At 41.2% G+C, this 14942-nt stretch overlaps 1 protein-coding gene across 1 annotated transcript; it reads left to right on the forward strand.

Moving 5' to 3' along the window:
* Window positions 1-2597: 2597 nt before the first annotated feature.
* On the forward strand, window positions 2598-4940 carry LOC110779209 (uncharacterized). The gene has a single exon (XM_056831952.1). It carries the CDS (start codon window positions 2598-2600, stop codon window positions 4938-4940), a length of 2343 nt encoding a protein of 780 aa, XP_056687930.1.
* Window positions 4941-14942: the final 10002 nt, after the last annotated feature.

Consider the following 14942-nt stretch of genomic DNA (forward strand, 5'->3'; position numbering starts at 1 on the left):
GAATGTCCGTTTATGTTTGTTGTTCGCCTCGAAGACTTTCGAGGTCTATTTTCTCCCACTTGTCATTTTGGAAACGAATCTCCAAAAGGACATTATTTCGAGCAAACAAACATTATGTTCTCAAATATTCGTGGTAGAAACAATACCCACGTGTCTCATTTGAATAAATCACAATGAAACATATATCTATGCTTGGGCCTTAGTTTGTTGAATAACAAACACTAAGCTCCCACTGAGTTTAGGAACTCTTTAGATATATTATGAAAAGATATTCTGAAATTACTTTTCAATAGCTTTGACGAATTTTGGTTTAGTTTGGTGGTAGTTGAGTATTTTGTTTTAGAAATTATAGGAAAAGTCTTTATAATCCATCATTGATCGAATCAAGTACTAATCGACTTCGATCATTCCAACTTAGATATGTCATATCTTATGGAGCTAGATTGTGAATTTTACTACACACAATCATTGATGATAATTCTTGACTTAAGTAATCATCAACCACTACTACAAAAATGGGCTAAGGAACCATTGATAGGGCACCGTATAAGTCACTTATTAGGTTTCTTAGATGAAGAAACCAATTATCTTAGAAGTACGGTTTCTTAGAAAAAAATATAAGAAACCTTGTACGTGAAATATATGGTTTCCTAGATAATATTATATTTTAAAAAAATCAAAGAAACCGTAGATCTTTTAAAATCGGTCTCCTACTCATATATTTCAAATATTATCATTTTTATTTTTAATGTAATTAAGGTTGTGAATTTTTTAGCTAAAAAAAAATCAAAAAAAAAAAATAATAAAAAAAAAATTTGTTGCAATTCCCGCCGATTCCTACCCGCGTAGTATTAGGAAACAAAATAACTTCTTCCTAAAACCACGATCTCTCAAGCTTATCAATTCACCAAGAACTCAAAAAACCTGTAAAACCTAATAACTTCAATTCACCTAAGAAACGAATTCACAGAGCTCAAAGCACCGCACCACCGCACCACCGCACCACTGCCGGCGAAGGGCGACACGTCTCCTTCTCGTTCGCTTCTCCGGCCATCTTCCTAATTTCTTATACTTTTGTGGTTTGATTGGAACTTCCACCGGTACCGCAACGACCGTCTCCACCACCACGTACAATCTCCGTCTCTGCCGCCAGTTCGTCAGCTCCTGTAATTTTAGGTAATACCTCTTCTCACCCTTTTTCCCTATTTTAATTTTACAATTTTCTCTCCTAATATGTGTTTGAGTGATAATTTGGTTGAAATTTCATTTGAAATTAATTTTTCTATGATGATATGAACGATTTTTGTAAAAAATGAATACAGGGGTTAGGAAAAAATTCAGCTAAAAAAAACGGGTGAACACCAAATTTATAATTTTCTGATAAAGCTTCAAATCTGTAATTGGTTTTTTTTATGTTAGCTTTGGCCTTTTTGTGTCATTATGTGAATGCCTCATTACTTTGAGGGTCAAATCATTGTTCTTCTCTGCACTATTCACTACCTCAAATTCTGATTATGTGATGCTACATTGTATTTATTATAAGTTGTGATCGAATGCCCGGTTACATCACTCTTGTTTGTGTCTCCCTGTGGTTATATGTATGTTTATGATGGTTGTGATCGAATGCCCGTTTACGTCTGGTTGATTTTATAAGTCAGTAAGTGAGTCAGTCTGTAAGAAGGAGCAGTAAGTCAGTTAGTAAGAAGGAGCAGTCAGTAAGTCAGTCAGTTAGTAAGAAGGAGCAGTTAGTCTGTAAATCAATCAGTCAGTTAGTAAGAAGGATCAATCAGTAGGTCGGTCAGTCAGTCAGTTAGTAAGAAGGAGCAATTAGTCTGTGGTAGGCTGCGATTTAAGTGTCATACCAGCCCGATCATTCTCTGCCAGTATACACACTTTGTCTAAACACCTCTGTCGGCAGCCTTATACCGTTTGAAAGTGCTACCATCTAGTTTACTGTCGGTCATGTTTGTTTGCTGTCGTACTACTTCTGTCGGCTACTTTGTCTGATGTCAGTGACTCCGTCATCGTGTAATGCGGTCAGCAGTGTGCACTCTTACCAGTGTCATTTACTATCAGCAGTCAGTAAGTCAGTCAGTTAGTAAGAAGGAGCAGTTAGTCTGTAAATCAGTCAGTCAATTAGTAAGAAGGATCAGTCAGTTGGTCAGTCAGTTAGTCTGCCTTTGTAGCTTAGTCTAGTAATAAGTAATGAATTTTAGTTTGTGCAGAAGCTAGTTAAAAAGACTGTTCCCATGCTCATAACTTTTAGTGTTAAATAATTCAGGTTTTTATATGTTGGCCATACGTTAATATTAGAAATTTAACCTTGCGTTTTTTTGTTCTTTTCAATTTTAGGAGCCTTTTGTTGCTAGTTGGTTTGGTTCACTTGCTCGTTTCATTGGTGTCCGCGCTTCAATTAGGTGAGTATATATAATTCCTTATCCCTTAGTCTCCTCCTTTTTATTTTAATCATTTAACAATTAATAACTTGATGAATTATTTTTACTAGCATAAATTGCTTGTTGCTTGCATATTCGTAAGAATGTGTGCATGTAATGTTTTTTTTTTTTAAAATTTTTTTATATTTTGAATACTTAGAGATGGATCGAAGTTGGATATCAAATTCAAAACCGGGTGACCCACAATATGAAGCTGGAATAAGGGATTTCGTTAATTTTGCGGTTCAGAATGCCGGAGATCGTTCTAGGTTACCATGCCCTTGTTTCAAATGCCATAATTTTTTGTATAGACGGATAGATGAAATTCTCGGTCATTTGAGCAAGAATGCTTTTGATAGAACATGTACCCGTTGGGTTTGGCATGGGGAAAACTTTGAAGGAACTCGTACAAGTGATTCTGGGAACGATGTTCATGATGTTCATGAAGGTCCTGATGTTAATGACATCCCTAATGCTAATGAGGGTGATAGGTTAGGAGACATGATACGTGCAGCTCAAGATAAGTTCGCTGAAAATCCTGCCACATTTGAGGGGGTGTTAAAAGATTCCGAAACACCCTTATATCCAGGTTGCAGCAAGTATACAAGATTATCTATTATACTTAGATTATATAATGTGAAGGCAGGTCATGGTTTAACGGATCAATGTTTTGATGAAGTACTTGAAGTTTCCAAAGACATGCTTCCTGATGATAATGTCTTGGCAAGTGGTGCATATGAGGCTAAAAAGATATTGATTCCGATGGGCTTGCCATACGAGAAAATTCATGCTTGTCCTAACGATTGCGTACTCTATCAAAATGAGCGTGAATCATTAAAGAATTTCCCAGTATGCAATGCCTCGCGATACAAGGAGAAGGAAGGAGTGCCGGCTAAGGTTTTGTGGTATTTCCCCATAGTTCCGAAATTTAAACGTCTTTTTTCAAATGCGGATGATGCACAAAAGTTGACATGGCATTTTTATGGGCGGAACAAAGATGGCTTATTAAGAAACCCAGCTGACTCCCCGCAGTGGAGGTTTATTGATGGAAAATACCCCGAGTTTCGTAAAGAAAAACGGAACCTACGCCTTGCACTTTCAACTGATGGTATGAATCCATTTGGTTCTCTTAGTAGCATGCATAGTACTTGGCCAGTGATTTTGGTTACTTACAACCTACCACCTTCGTTGTGCATGAAAAGAAAGTACATGATGCTTACATTGTTAATTTCCGGGCCAAAACAGCCGGGAAATGACATTGATGTGTACTTGGCTCCCCTCATTGATGATTTGAAGATATTATGGGAAAAAGGTGTCAATGTTTTTGATGCGCATCAAAATGAAACCTTTAATCTGAGAGCAATGTTGTTTTGCACCATCCAAGATTTTCCGGCATATGGTAATCTTTCTGGGTATACTGTGAAAGGGAAAACTGCTTGTCCCATATGTGAGGATCGTATGAAGGGAAAGTGGCTAAAGAATTCTAAGAAGATGGTTTACTTTGATCATCGTCCGTTTTTGCCCTGTGATCATCCATACCGCAAGCAAAAAAAGGCTTTTAATGGGAAACAAGAATTCAAAAAACGTCCAAGAGACTTGAGTGGGGAGGAGGTGTTTCAAAAGGTTAAGGACATCCAGATAACCTTTGGGAAGAAATCTAGAGCAGGTATTTCTAAGCAGGGGTACAAGAAATGTTCTGACTTCTGGCGCTTACCCTATTGGAAACACTTATTTGTCAGACATTGTTTAGATATAATGCATATTGAGAAGAATGTGTGTGATAGCTTGATTGGCACACTGTTGAATGTTCCTGGGAAGACAAAAGACGGTGAAAATGCTCGATATGACTTGAAGGATATGGGGATTAGAAGTGAACTCCACGTTGTTGAGGTAAAACCCAAGAAATACCTTCCTCCCGCAGCTTATACATTGTCACGAAAAGAGAAAAAAGTGTTATGTGAATCCTTAGCTGGAGTGAAAGTTCCAGAGGGTTTTTCTTCAAACTTTCGCAACCTTATTTCGATGGAAAATCTGAAACTTGTGGGTCTTAAGTCTCATGATTGCCACATTTTGATGCAATATTTGTTGCCAGTGGCTATTAGCTCAATTTTACCTAAAAATGTTCGATATGCCATTATTAGATTGTGTTCATTCTTTAACGCAATATACGCCAAAGTCATTAATCCTAAAGACTTAGATAATTGGGAAACAGAAATTGCTATCATTATTTGCCAATTACAGATGTATTTTCCTCCATCTTTTTTTGATATCATGGTTCATTTACCTATTCACTTGGTGAGAGAGATAAGGTATTGTGGCCCAGTTCATTTGAGAGCTCAATGGTCCTTTGAAAGGCAAATGAAAACTTATAAGGGATATGTGAAGAATGCCTATAGACCCGAAGCTTGTATTGCTGAAAAGAACTTCTATGAAGATCTTTTTGGATCGTGTAGTCAATATCTAGAAAATGCAAAGATTATTGGGCTTCCAATTGATAGGTTATGATACATATGACAAAACATAAATCATGCGGAAAAACCTTAATGCCAGGAAACATATTATTTACACATAATCATTTAGCATAATTTAGGAGCATACACTTTGTAGCGTGCCCTCCCTAGCTGCGCCCGAACCGAACAAGAACAAGCCTTCAGGACTCCAAATGTCGTCCCTCCGTAGATAGTCCACAGTACGTCCGGATCCGCCTCAAGTTAGACCAACTAGAATCGCCCTTAAGGTTACTAGGAAATTCGGTTAAGTGTTTGCAAGTGTTTGGCTTATTTTTCTTTCAAAACTTACCCTTAGAATACTTCAATCCCATGTCCATAAATTATGACCCTAGGCCCTTATTTATAGAGGTTTGGAAAGGGAATTGGATTCCTGGTAGGATACGATTTAATTAAACTTAGAATCCTACAAGGACTCTAATTAATTAAATAATCCTTTTAGGAATAGGAATTTAATCATACACCAAATCCTAATAGATTTAGGTATTGTGCATGGACACAAACACACACACGCACGGAGCCACGAGGGCACCCGCACACGTGCGCTCGGCCCACGCATCCCACGCTACGCAGCCTCGCCTTGGCGCGCTGGGCCTGCCTTGCGGTGGGCCTGGCGCTGCCTTGGGCTGGGCGTTGGCGCGCGTCTTGCTTGCTGGGAGATGGCCTGGCTTCGTGCTGGGCCTTCGTCCGGCAGGCCTCGTCCGATGCTCATTCGTACGATACGCTTCCGATTAAATTCCCGATTCCGGAATTCATTTCCGATACGAACAATATTTAATATTTCCGATTCCGGAATTAATTTCCGTTTCGAACAAATATTTAATATTTCCGTTTCCGGAACTATTTTCCGATTCCGATAATATTTCCGATTCTGACAATATTTCCGTTTTCGGCAATATTTCCATTTCCAATAATATTTTCCGATACGTACCATGTTTCCGTTTCCGGCAACATCTACGACTTGGATAATATTTATATTTCCGATACAATCCATATTTCCGTTTCCGGCAATATCATCGTTTCCGGAGTATTCACTTGCTTGTGACGATCTCAGCTACCACTGAAACCAAGATCCGTCGTTTCCGAATATCCATAGATAGAGTATTTAATGCCATTAAATACTTGATCCGTTTACGTACTATTTGTGTGACCCTACGGGTTCAATCAAGAGTAAGCTGTGGATTAATATCATTAATTCCACTTGAACTGAAGCGGCCTCTAGCTAGGCATTCAGCTCACTTGATCTCACTGAATTATCAACTTGTTTAATTAATACTGAACCGCATTTATTAGACTTATCATTGAATGCATACTTGGACCAAGGGCATTATTTCCTTCAGTCCCCCACTTGTCCTTAGGGACAAGTGTGCATTTCCTAATGCCTTTGTCGCTCGATGCTTGCTCTTGAACATAAGGTAAGAGTTGTCATCCTTATTATGTCCAGAGGTGTTTTTCGGTTTCAGAGTTCAACTGATCAAATAAACAGATAATCATAGCCTATGATTCATCCGAGCACGGCCATGCATTTCACAGTTTCTAGCTCTCCGAGTGGCCTTGTACAACTTTTAAGCGTCTCATCCCGATTTATGGGAGGACAATCCCAATCTTGCGATCTTGAGATTAGACTTCGTTCGATAGGTGATTACCTGAGCGTTGCCTTTATAGCCTCTTTTTACGGTGCGACGGTTGGTCAACGTCAAAGTAACCAGTTCTCAAACAAGTAATCTCAAATCACTCAGGTATTGAGGATTTAGTGTCTAATAATTTTAATGAAATTTACTTATGACAGATTTTCATCTCTTACAGTAAAGTTTCATAGGTCTGTCCGATACTAGTCTTCCCAAAGTAAGTATCTATGCAAATGATTATGACATTGCCATGTCCTCATAGTTCAAGAAACAGAACTACTAGTCATCTTGCATTCTAGTCGTCTAACGTTTTCTATGCGTCCAATTTTATAGAAAACTCCGACCAGGGACCATTCTCAACCTTTGACATTCAAGTTCACTTGATAGACATTTCTTAGTCACAGGACTGGTCCTGACAGTCTATCTTGAATATATCGTCAAATTGAAGGGACTCGTCATTTAATAAACCACAAATTAAATGGAAAAATGAATTCTATTCATTTATTGTGAATGATTAACCAATAATGTTTTACAAAGATTTAAACTCTAAAACTTTAAAACATTAAATAAGGACATCAACGCCATTCTCCAATATGCTTGATTCCCATAGCTGCAGTGTGCGAGTTGTGCTTCGCCTGCGGCAGAGGTTTAGTCAATGGATCTGTTATGTTGTCATCAGTTCCTATCTTGCTTATCTCGACTTCTTTTCTTTCAACGAACTCTCGTAGAAGGTGAAATCTACGAAGTACATGCTTGACTCTTTGGTGGTGCCTAGGCTCCTTTGCCTGTGCAATAGCTCCGTTATTATCACAATACAGGGCTATTGGTCCTTTAATGGAGGGGACTACACCAAGTTCACCTATGAACTTCCTTAGCCATATAGCTTCCTTTGCTGCTTCATGTGCAGCAATGTACTCCGCTTCAGTTGTAGAATCCGCAATTGTGCTTTGCTTAGCACTTTTCCAGCTTACTGCACCTCCGTTGAGGCAGAAGACAAACCCAGACAGTGATCTGAAATCATCTTTGTCGGTTTGGAAACTTGCGTCCGTATAGCCTTTAACAATTAATTCATCATCTCCGCCATAGACCAGGAAGTCATCTTTGTGCCTTTTCAGGTACTTCAGAATATTCTTGGCAGTAGTCCAATGTGCCTCTCCTGGGACTGGTATCTGCTTGTAGCACTGAGTGCGTACGCAACATCCGGGCGTGTACATATCATAGCATACATTATTGAACCAATCAATGATGCATATGGAATCCCATTCATTCGTCTACGCTCATCAAGTGTTTTTGGGCACTGAGTCTTGCTTAGAGTTATTCCATGAGACATGGGTAGGTAGCCTCGCTTGGAGTCTGCCATCTTGAACCTATCAAGCACCTTATTGATATAAGTGCTTTGACTAAGTCCAATCATCTTTTTAGATCTATCTTTGTAAATCTTGATGCCCAATATGTACTGTGCTTCTACTAGTTCCTTCATCGAAAAACATTTCGCAAGCCAAATCTTGACAGAGTTCAACATAGGAATGTCATTTCCGATAAGTAATATGTCGTCGACATATAATACTAGGAAAGAAATTTTGCTCCCACTGACCTTCTTGTATACACAAGATTCGTCTGCGTTCTTGATGAAACCAAAGTCACTGACTGCTTCATCAAAACGTATATTCCAGCTCCTGGATGCCTGCTTCAATCCGTAGATTGATTTCTTTAGCTTGCATACCTTTTTAGCATTCTTTTGATCCTCAAAACCTTCAGGCTGTGTCATAAACACAGTTTCTGTTAAAACGCCGTTTAAGAAAGCGGTTTTGACATCCATCTGCCATATTTCGTAATCGTAATATGCAGCGATTGCTAACATTATCCGAATAGACTTTAGAATTGCAACTGGTGAAAAGGTTTCATCGTAATCCAGACCGTGGACTTGCCTGTAACCTTTTGCAACCAATCTAGCTTTGAAAACTTCAAGTTTCCCATCCTTGTCCTTTTTCAGTTTGAAAACCCATTTGCTTCCAATGGCTTGGTAGCCATCTGGCAAATCGACCAAATCCCATACTTGGTTTTCTGACATGGAGTCTAATTCAGATTGCATGGCTTCTTGCCATTGCTTGGAGCTAGGGCTCGTCATAGCTTGTTTGTAAGTCGCAGGTTCATCACTTTCAAGTAATAGAACGTCATAGCTCTGGTTCGTCAAAATACCTAAGTACCTTTCCGGTTGAGATCTATATCTCTGCGATCTACGCGGGGTTACATCTCTAGGTTGACCATGATTCTCACCAGATTCTTCTAAAGATCTCTGAGTTTCATCCTGAATGTCATCTTGAGCATTCTCTAGAGTTTGTTGTTCGACTCGAATTTCTTCGAGGTCTATTTTTCTCCCACTTGTCATTTTGGAAATGTGATTCTTCTCCAAAAAGACACCATCTCGAGCAACAAACACCTTGTTCTCAGATGTATTGTAGAAGTAATACCCCTTTGTTTCCTTTGGGTAGCCCACAAGGATACATTTGTCAGATTTCGGATGAAGTTTGTCTGAAATTAATCGTTTGACGTATACTTCACATCCCCAAATCTTAAGAAAAGACACTTTTGGAGGCTTTCCAAACCATAACTCATATGGAGTCTTTTCGACAGCTTTAGACGGAGCTCTATTTATAGTGAGTGCGGCTGTATTTAGTGCATGTCCCCAAAATTCTAATGGAAGTTCGGCCTGACCCATCATTGACCTAACCATGTCTAGCAAGGTTCTGTTCCTCCGTTCCGACACACCGTTCCATTGTGGTGTTCCAGGAGGAGTCAATTCTGATAGAATTCCACATTCTTTCAGATGGTCATCAAATTCATAGCTCAGATATTCACCGCCTCTATCAGACCGCAATGCCTTAATCTTCTTGCCTAATTGATTCTCTACTTCACTTTGAAATTCCTTGAATTTGTCAAAGGATTCAGACTTATGCTTCATTAGGTAGACATAACCATATCTACTGAAGTCATCAGTGAAAGTGATAAAGTAGCTGAAACCACCCCTAGCATTTGTACTCATTGGTCCACATACATCTGTATGGATTAAACCCAATAGTTCAGTTGCTCTTTCTCCAACTTTAGAGAAAGGTTGCTTTGTCATTTTGCCAAGTAAACATGATTCGCACTTACCATAATCCTCTAAGTCAAATGGTTCTAGAATTCCTTCCTTTTGAAGTCTTTCCATGCGTTTCAAGTTAATATGGCCTAATCGACAATGCCGCAGATAGGTGAGTGTAGACACCTACTTTTGTCCCCATTCCCGAAAGGGAAAGGTTCGATGATGAAAGCATAAATCTCCACTTGACAACGCATCTCCTATAAAATAAACGAATCTCGATTCCCCATTTCATTTCACCCGAAACCTGCTATTTATGGAAACCTGCTAAAAATAGTAACTGCCGTAAAAAGTAGCTTCGAAAAGTGGCAAATCATAAAGGATAGAAACCTGTCAGAATTAGGTGTTGCATTCCAACATAAATCCTAAATGAGATAGAAAGCTGCGAGAATCCTATTCCTAATAGGATTCGGAAATAAGAGTTACGTATTAATTAAAATCCTAACGAGCCTAGAGTTCGTAACGGGCCCAGACGCATTCCGTCATAAAATTGATACGCGCTAAAAGACTCGATTAAATCTCAAACTCTACGGATTTCAGGAATCCGAATCTGACTAAAGAAAACAGCCCAGACCCTATTTTCAACGCCTGGCTCTGGGCGCCGAAATCTTCGGCGCCCAGGCCTGGGCGCTCAAAATACCTAGGTACGTGTTTTTTCCTAATTCTTTGCGGATTAGAACTCTGCAATTCTATCTTTCCACGAACTCTTCCCTATAAATAGACCCCTAAATTCGACGTGAAAAGACACACAACAACACATAATTATATTCTGAGTATTGACTCTAAACCCCTTAGCCTAAGCCTCTCGCTGCGAAATTGTTCACGCGTTCTGTCGCAATCGATCCATAAATCGAACAGAACGTATCCTGTCCCATAATTGAGATTCTTTAAATAAAAAGGAGAAATAGCAAAGTCAAAATGGTTAGTTTTCTGAGAACCGTGACGCACCTCTCAAGGGTGCGTCGTAATGTGTCCCTTTTCGATGATTTAACTGTTTTCCTCGCCCTTTTTATGAACTGTTAAACTAACCTAATCTGATTGTTCTATCACGCTTAACAAATATAATATTTTTGGGAAATCGGATTATCATGCTAGGTCCCTTAATGCTATTTAAATCAGATAATCACGACCGAATTAGTATTATATGTTGCATCTTGCTAAAATCAATTCAGATTAGTTTAATAGTTAACGCATGTCCCTTCAATTATTTATGCGGAGCTAGTAAGGATATCCTGCCTCTGGAGTTATCGACGAGCGAAGTACTCCTCTCGGTAGTTACAGTCCCCCGAACCCTCAATCTCTACCTTGCGGGTGTATGTTGAGAGATCCCCACACCAGGGATCACAAGGGAACCTACGGCGGTCGTGGTCAAACATAATTGCACTCCCTTTATGTCACGATAACCGGGTTTTGTCAGTTTTTCTCATTGTCGTTAAAAACTGAATGGCGACTCCTATATTACTAGTCAATTGGGTGTATACTCACAGGAAATCCAATTACACTTGATTGAATAAAAAGAATCGTCACACCCACGAGGGACGAGGTCACGCATTAGCCTCGTGCTTTTTCGACCCCCTCATAGTGGCGACTCCACTGGGGATAGTGAAGGAAATACTCGTGCTTGTAGGTAATCAAAATAGCCGAAGGGTGAAACGATCCTACCCCGCGTTTATTTCCCCATCAAGTTGGGACGACCTGAAAATCAGCATATTAATGTGAACGGGCAGAACCGCATAACGAATCTCGGCTCCCTCGGGAGTTGGGACTAAGGATACCTTTTTCGCCAATAGGGGGTGCATACGCCGCGCATGTTTCCCACTCAGTACCTTGTGCAGGTAGTACACCTATCCCGAACTCAATCGCTCGCTCATTAGGTCCCTCTCGCCTGCATGCCCCCTTGGCTTGCACTTGCTGGTTGGCCTCTTGGGCGAAATTCGTCTGTTGAAGACACTACCTCGACCGGGGCATGTGTTGGATCTACGATAGAAGCGGTACCAAGCCAGGCGCAAATAAACTACCCATAGAAGCCTATCATAAACTACGTGGCGTATTTAATTTTCAAATCCATGTTTGTAATGTAGTTATGTGTAGCGAAACATGTGATTGTGTGTGACAAACTATCCTAGAAAACCAACGACCTTAAAAATTGCCCAAACATTCATAGACTGATTTGCCAAAGAGTTATACCGAAACACGTGTTCCGCAAACCCGAATGATCGCCACAAAAATAAGCGACGCTCGGGATGGCCTGTAACGAATCCCACAAACGCTGCTACGCGTAAAGGACGTTATTAGGCAAGCACGCAAGTTGAAGTCGCATAAACAGAAGACAGAAAACGAGAACCAGCCAGGGACACATTTTCAACGCCCCTGGCTGGGCGCCAGAATTTCTCACGCCCCTAACTGGGCGCTGAAGTTGCTGCTTGGCCTTCTGGTCAGGCGCAGCAGCCTCGGTGCCCGAGCAAAAGGAAAATACGTAGCACAAAAAAAATGTTCGTAAAAAGAATTGCTACGAGGGCGTAAGAAAAGCACTCGATTTCAAAAGCGACTCGTGAAAAAAAAAATAACTCTTTGAGTCGTTGTTAGGCCTCCTACGACGACAATACTCGGCACCAAAACCGAACGTGCTAATAACTATGAATGTCACACGGGCAAGTGTTTCGAAAATCCAAAGAATGACCAAAATAAAACAAAAAACCAAAAGTGTACCGACAAAAGAAAGAGTGAAAAACCAATTTAGAGAGTCGAAGTCTAGACTAAGTAATGCTTGAAACTTTGGGAACCTAAACTTTAGCTTATCTTATGCCTAGGACTGGTCCTGCCACTTGGTGCCGATCAGGGAATCAACGGTTAGTGCGTCTCGAAGATACATCGCCAACATCAGGTTTAGTAACTCCAAGCTCCGTCCGTCGTCCCTCATTTCAAGGATCTCCGCTTCCCCAACTTCGATTCGCACCTTCAAACATGTCCATCGAAGATTTGCGAGACCAGATGGTCCAAATGACCCAACTTATGGGCCAACTGAAAATGGAAAATGAAGCTTTAGCGGCTGTGCAAGCCAAAAATGACCTCGATAACGAGAAGAGGATCGAAAAAATGGTCCTACAACAAACCATGGGGAGCAAATACTTCTCTCTCGAACCTGAACCTTTTCCTGGCAAATTACCAGAAAAGTTCAGTTCATCTGACTTACCAAAGTTCAAGGCCACGGACAACCCCCGTGATCATCTACTGAGCTTTGTGAATACCATGAACTTGAAAGGCGTGGACAAGTCCATGTACTTACCTGCCTTTCCTTTGTCCTTGGAACCTGTGCCGCTCAAATGGTACTATCACCAGGACTCTAAGCTCTTCCCCACTTGGGAAGACTTTGTCAATGTCTTCATCAAGCAATACTCGTCGAACATGGATTTCCAAGTCACCATGCGCGAGCTGGAAGTTCTCTTCCAAAAGAAAAATGAGGGTTTCACAACCTACTTTGCTAGATGGAGGGACCAGGCGTCCCAGCTAATCAATAGGCCTCCCGAAACAGAATTAGTCCAAAAATTCATTGACAACCTGGACCCGGCTTACAGACAACACCTTAGGTACCTGGGACTCGACACTTTCAAAAGAGTTTATGATGTGGGAATAAAGATCGAGGACGACCTCGCCAAAACCATACAGAGCAAATCCACATATAAGACCAACACCTATAATCGGGGTAACACATCCCAAGCCCAAGAAGTCCATGTTGTAGAAGAAACTCCCGCCTGAAGAAACCCTGGAAGATGGGTCCGAGACCGAAAGTTTGCCCCACTCGGGTCGACTTTGGTACAAGCCTTTGAAAGACTAACCAATCAAGGAAAGTTGAGACCTATAGGCCCCACCCGTGACCCTCCTGTCAAAAGCAAATATTGGGTCGAAGGTACTTACTGCAAATTCCATCAAGGAAATGGGCATGACATTGAAAACTGCTGGAATCTAAAACATACGATCCAGGACATGATAGAGGATGAAGTGATACCTCTCCCTAACGTTGGCAAACCCAACAACAACAAGAGCCCACTCGGCTCTTGTCACATCTCTCTCGACCAACCAGAGAATTTCGACCCCACGGTGTATATTACACCTCAAGGTGCACCACTCGCTGTGGTCCCTATGGATCGAATCGAGAGGGAAGTGTGCGGTGTGTGGAATGATGATGCTGAAGACGTTTACCTATCTCAAGTCTCGGGCCAGGACCTCTTCACTGAAACTTGGCCCGGGTATGCTCTCATTGACACCACCCCTCAGTAGCCCGAGGTCGAAAACCTCACCCGATCTGGAAGAATATACCAACCGGATATTTACCCACCTCCTATGGACGACATCCCGGTTAGGCAAACTCCTGAGAATGGACGGCACGCCACCGTCGCGGAAGTCATTGAAAATCCTCTCCTGAAACAACTAAAAAGAACCAAGGCTGAGATTACCATCTGGGATCTTATGTGTACTTCAAAGGAACATCGCGAAAAGCTTATTCGCTCACTTGACCTCATCTCAATACCTACAGATATCACACCTGACTCATTGGTTAGCCATGTCACGAGAGATGCCGGAGAAAAGGCCATAGTTTTCACTGATAAAGACTTACCCAAAGAGGGGGGTGCTCACAATAAAGCCCTTTACCTAGTGGTTGGATGCAAAGGACAAAACATCCCCCTAGCGCTCGTAGATAATGGCTCGGCGGTTAATGTCTACCCATTGCGAACCGCCCATTGCTTGGGGCTAGGAAACGATGACTTCCAAACCTCCATGCAAGGGGTACGAGCTTATGATAACTCCCGAAGGCCTGTATTGGGAAAAATCAACCTTACCATACAAACCGGGCCTGTGGCACGCACCACGGAGTTTCAAATAATCGACATCAAGCCCACTTTCAACCTCCTCTTGGGGCGACCTTGGCTCCATGACTTAGGAGGTGTGGCTTCTACCTTGCACCAAATGGTTAAACTTAACCATAACGGGGTAATACTAGAAATCCGCGCCCCTCCTCTCGACGTCAGTTGTACTATGGTTGGAACGGCTGAAGCTGCAGACGACCTTTATGGGTTTCAAATGGAAGAAACAATCCAGTTCATCGAAGATTATGATCCAGCATTCCTAGACCCGCATGCATCCCGAGTCATCCCTAGAATGCTGTTAGCTCAAGGCTATTTTCTAGGAACCCCATTGGGCATAAGGAAGAAGGAATGCACATTCCATCCTTTTC

Source organism: Spinacia oleracea, chromosome 6 (assembly GCF_020520425.1).
Source record: "Spinacia oleracea cultivar Varoflay chromosome 6, BTI_SOV_V1, whole genome shotgun sequence".
NCBI lineage: Eukaryota > Viridiplantae > Streptophyta > Magnoliopsida > Caryophyllales > Amaranthaceae > Spinacia > Spinacia oleracea.

Excerpts from the sequence above, each read along its gene's own strand:
- LOC110779209 (XM_056831952.1), top strand. The coding sequence starts at position 2,598 with ATGGATCGAAGTTGGATATCAAATTCAAAACCGGGTGACCCACAATAT.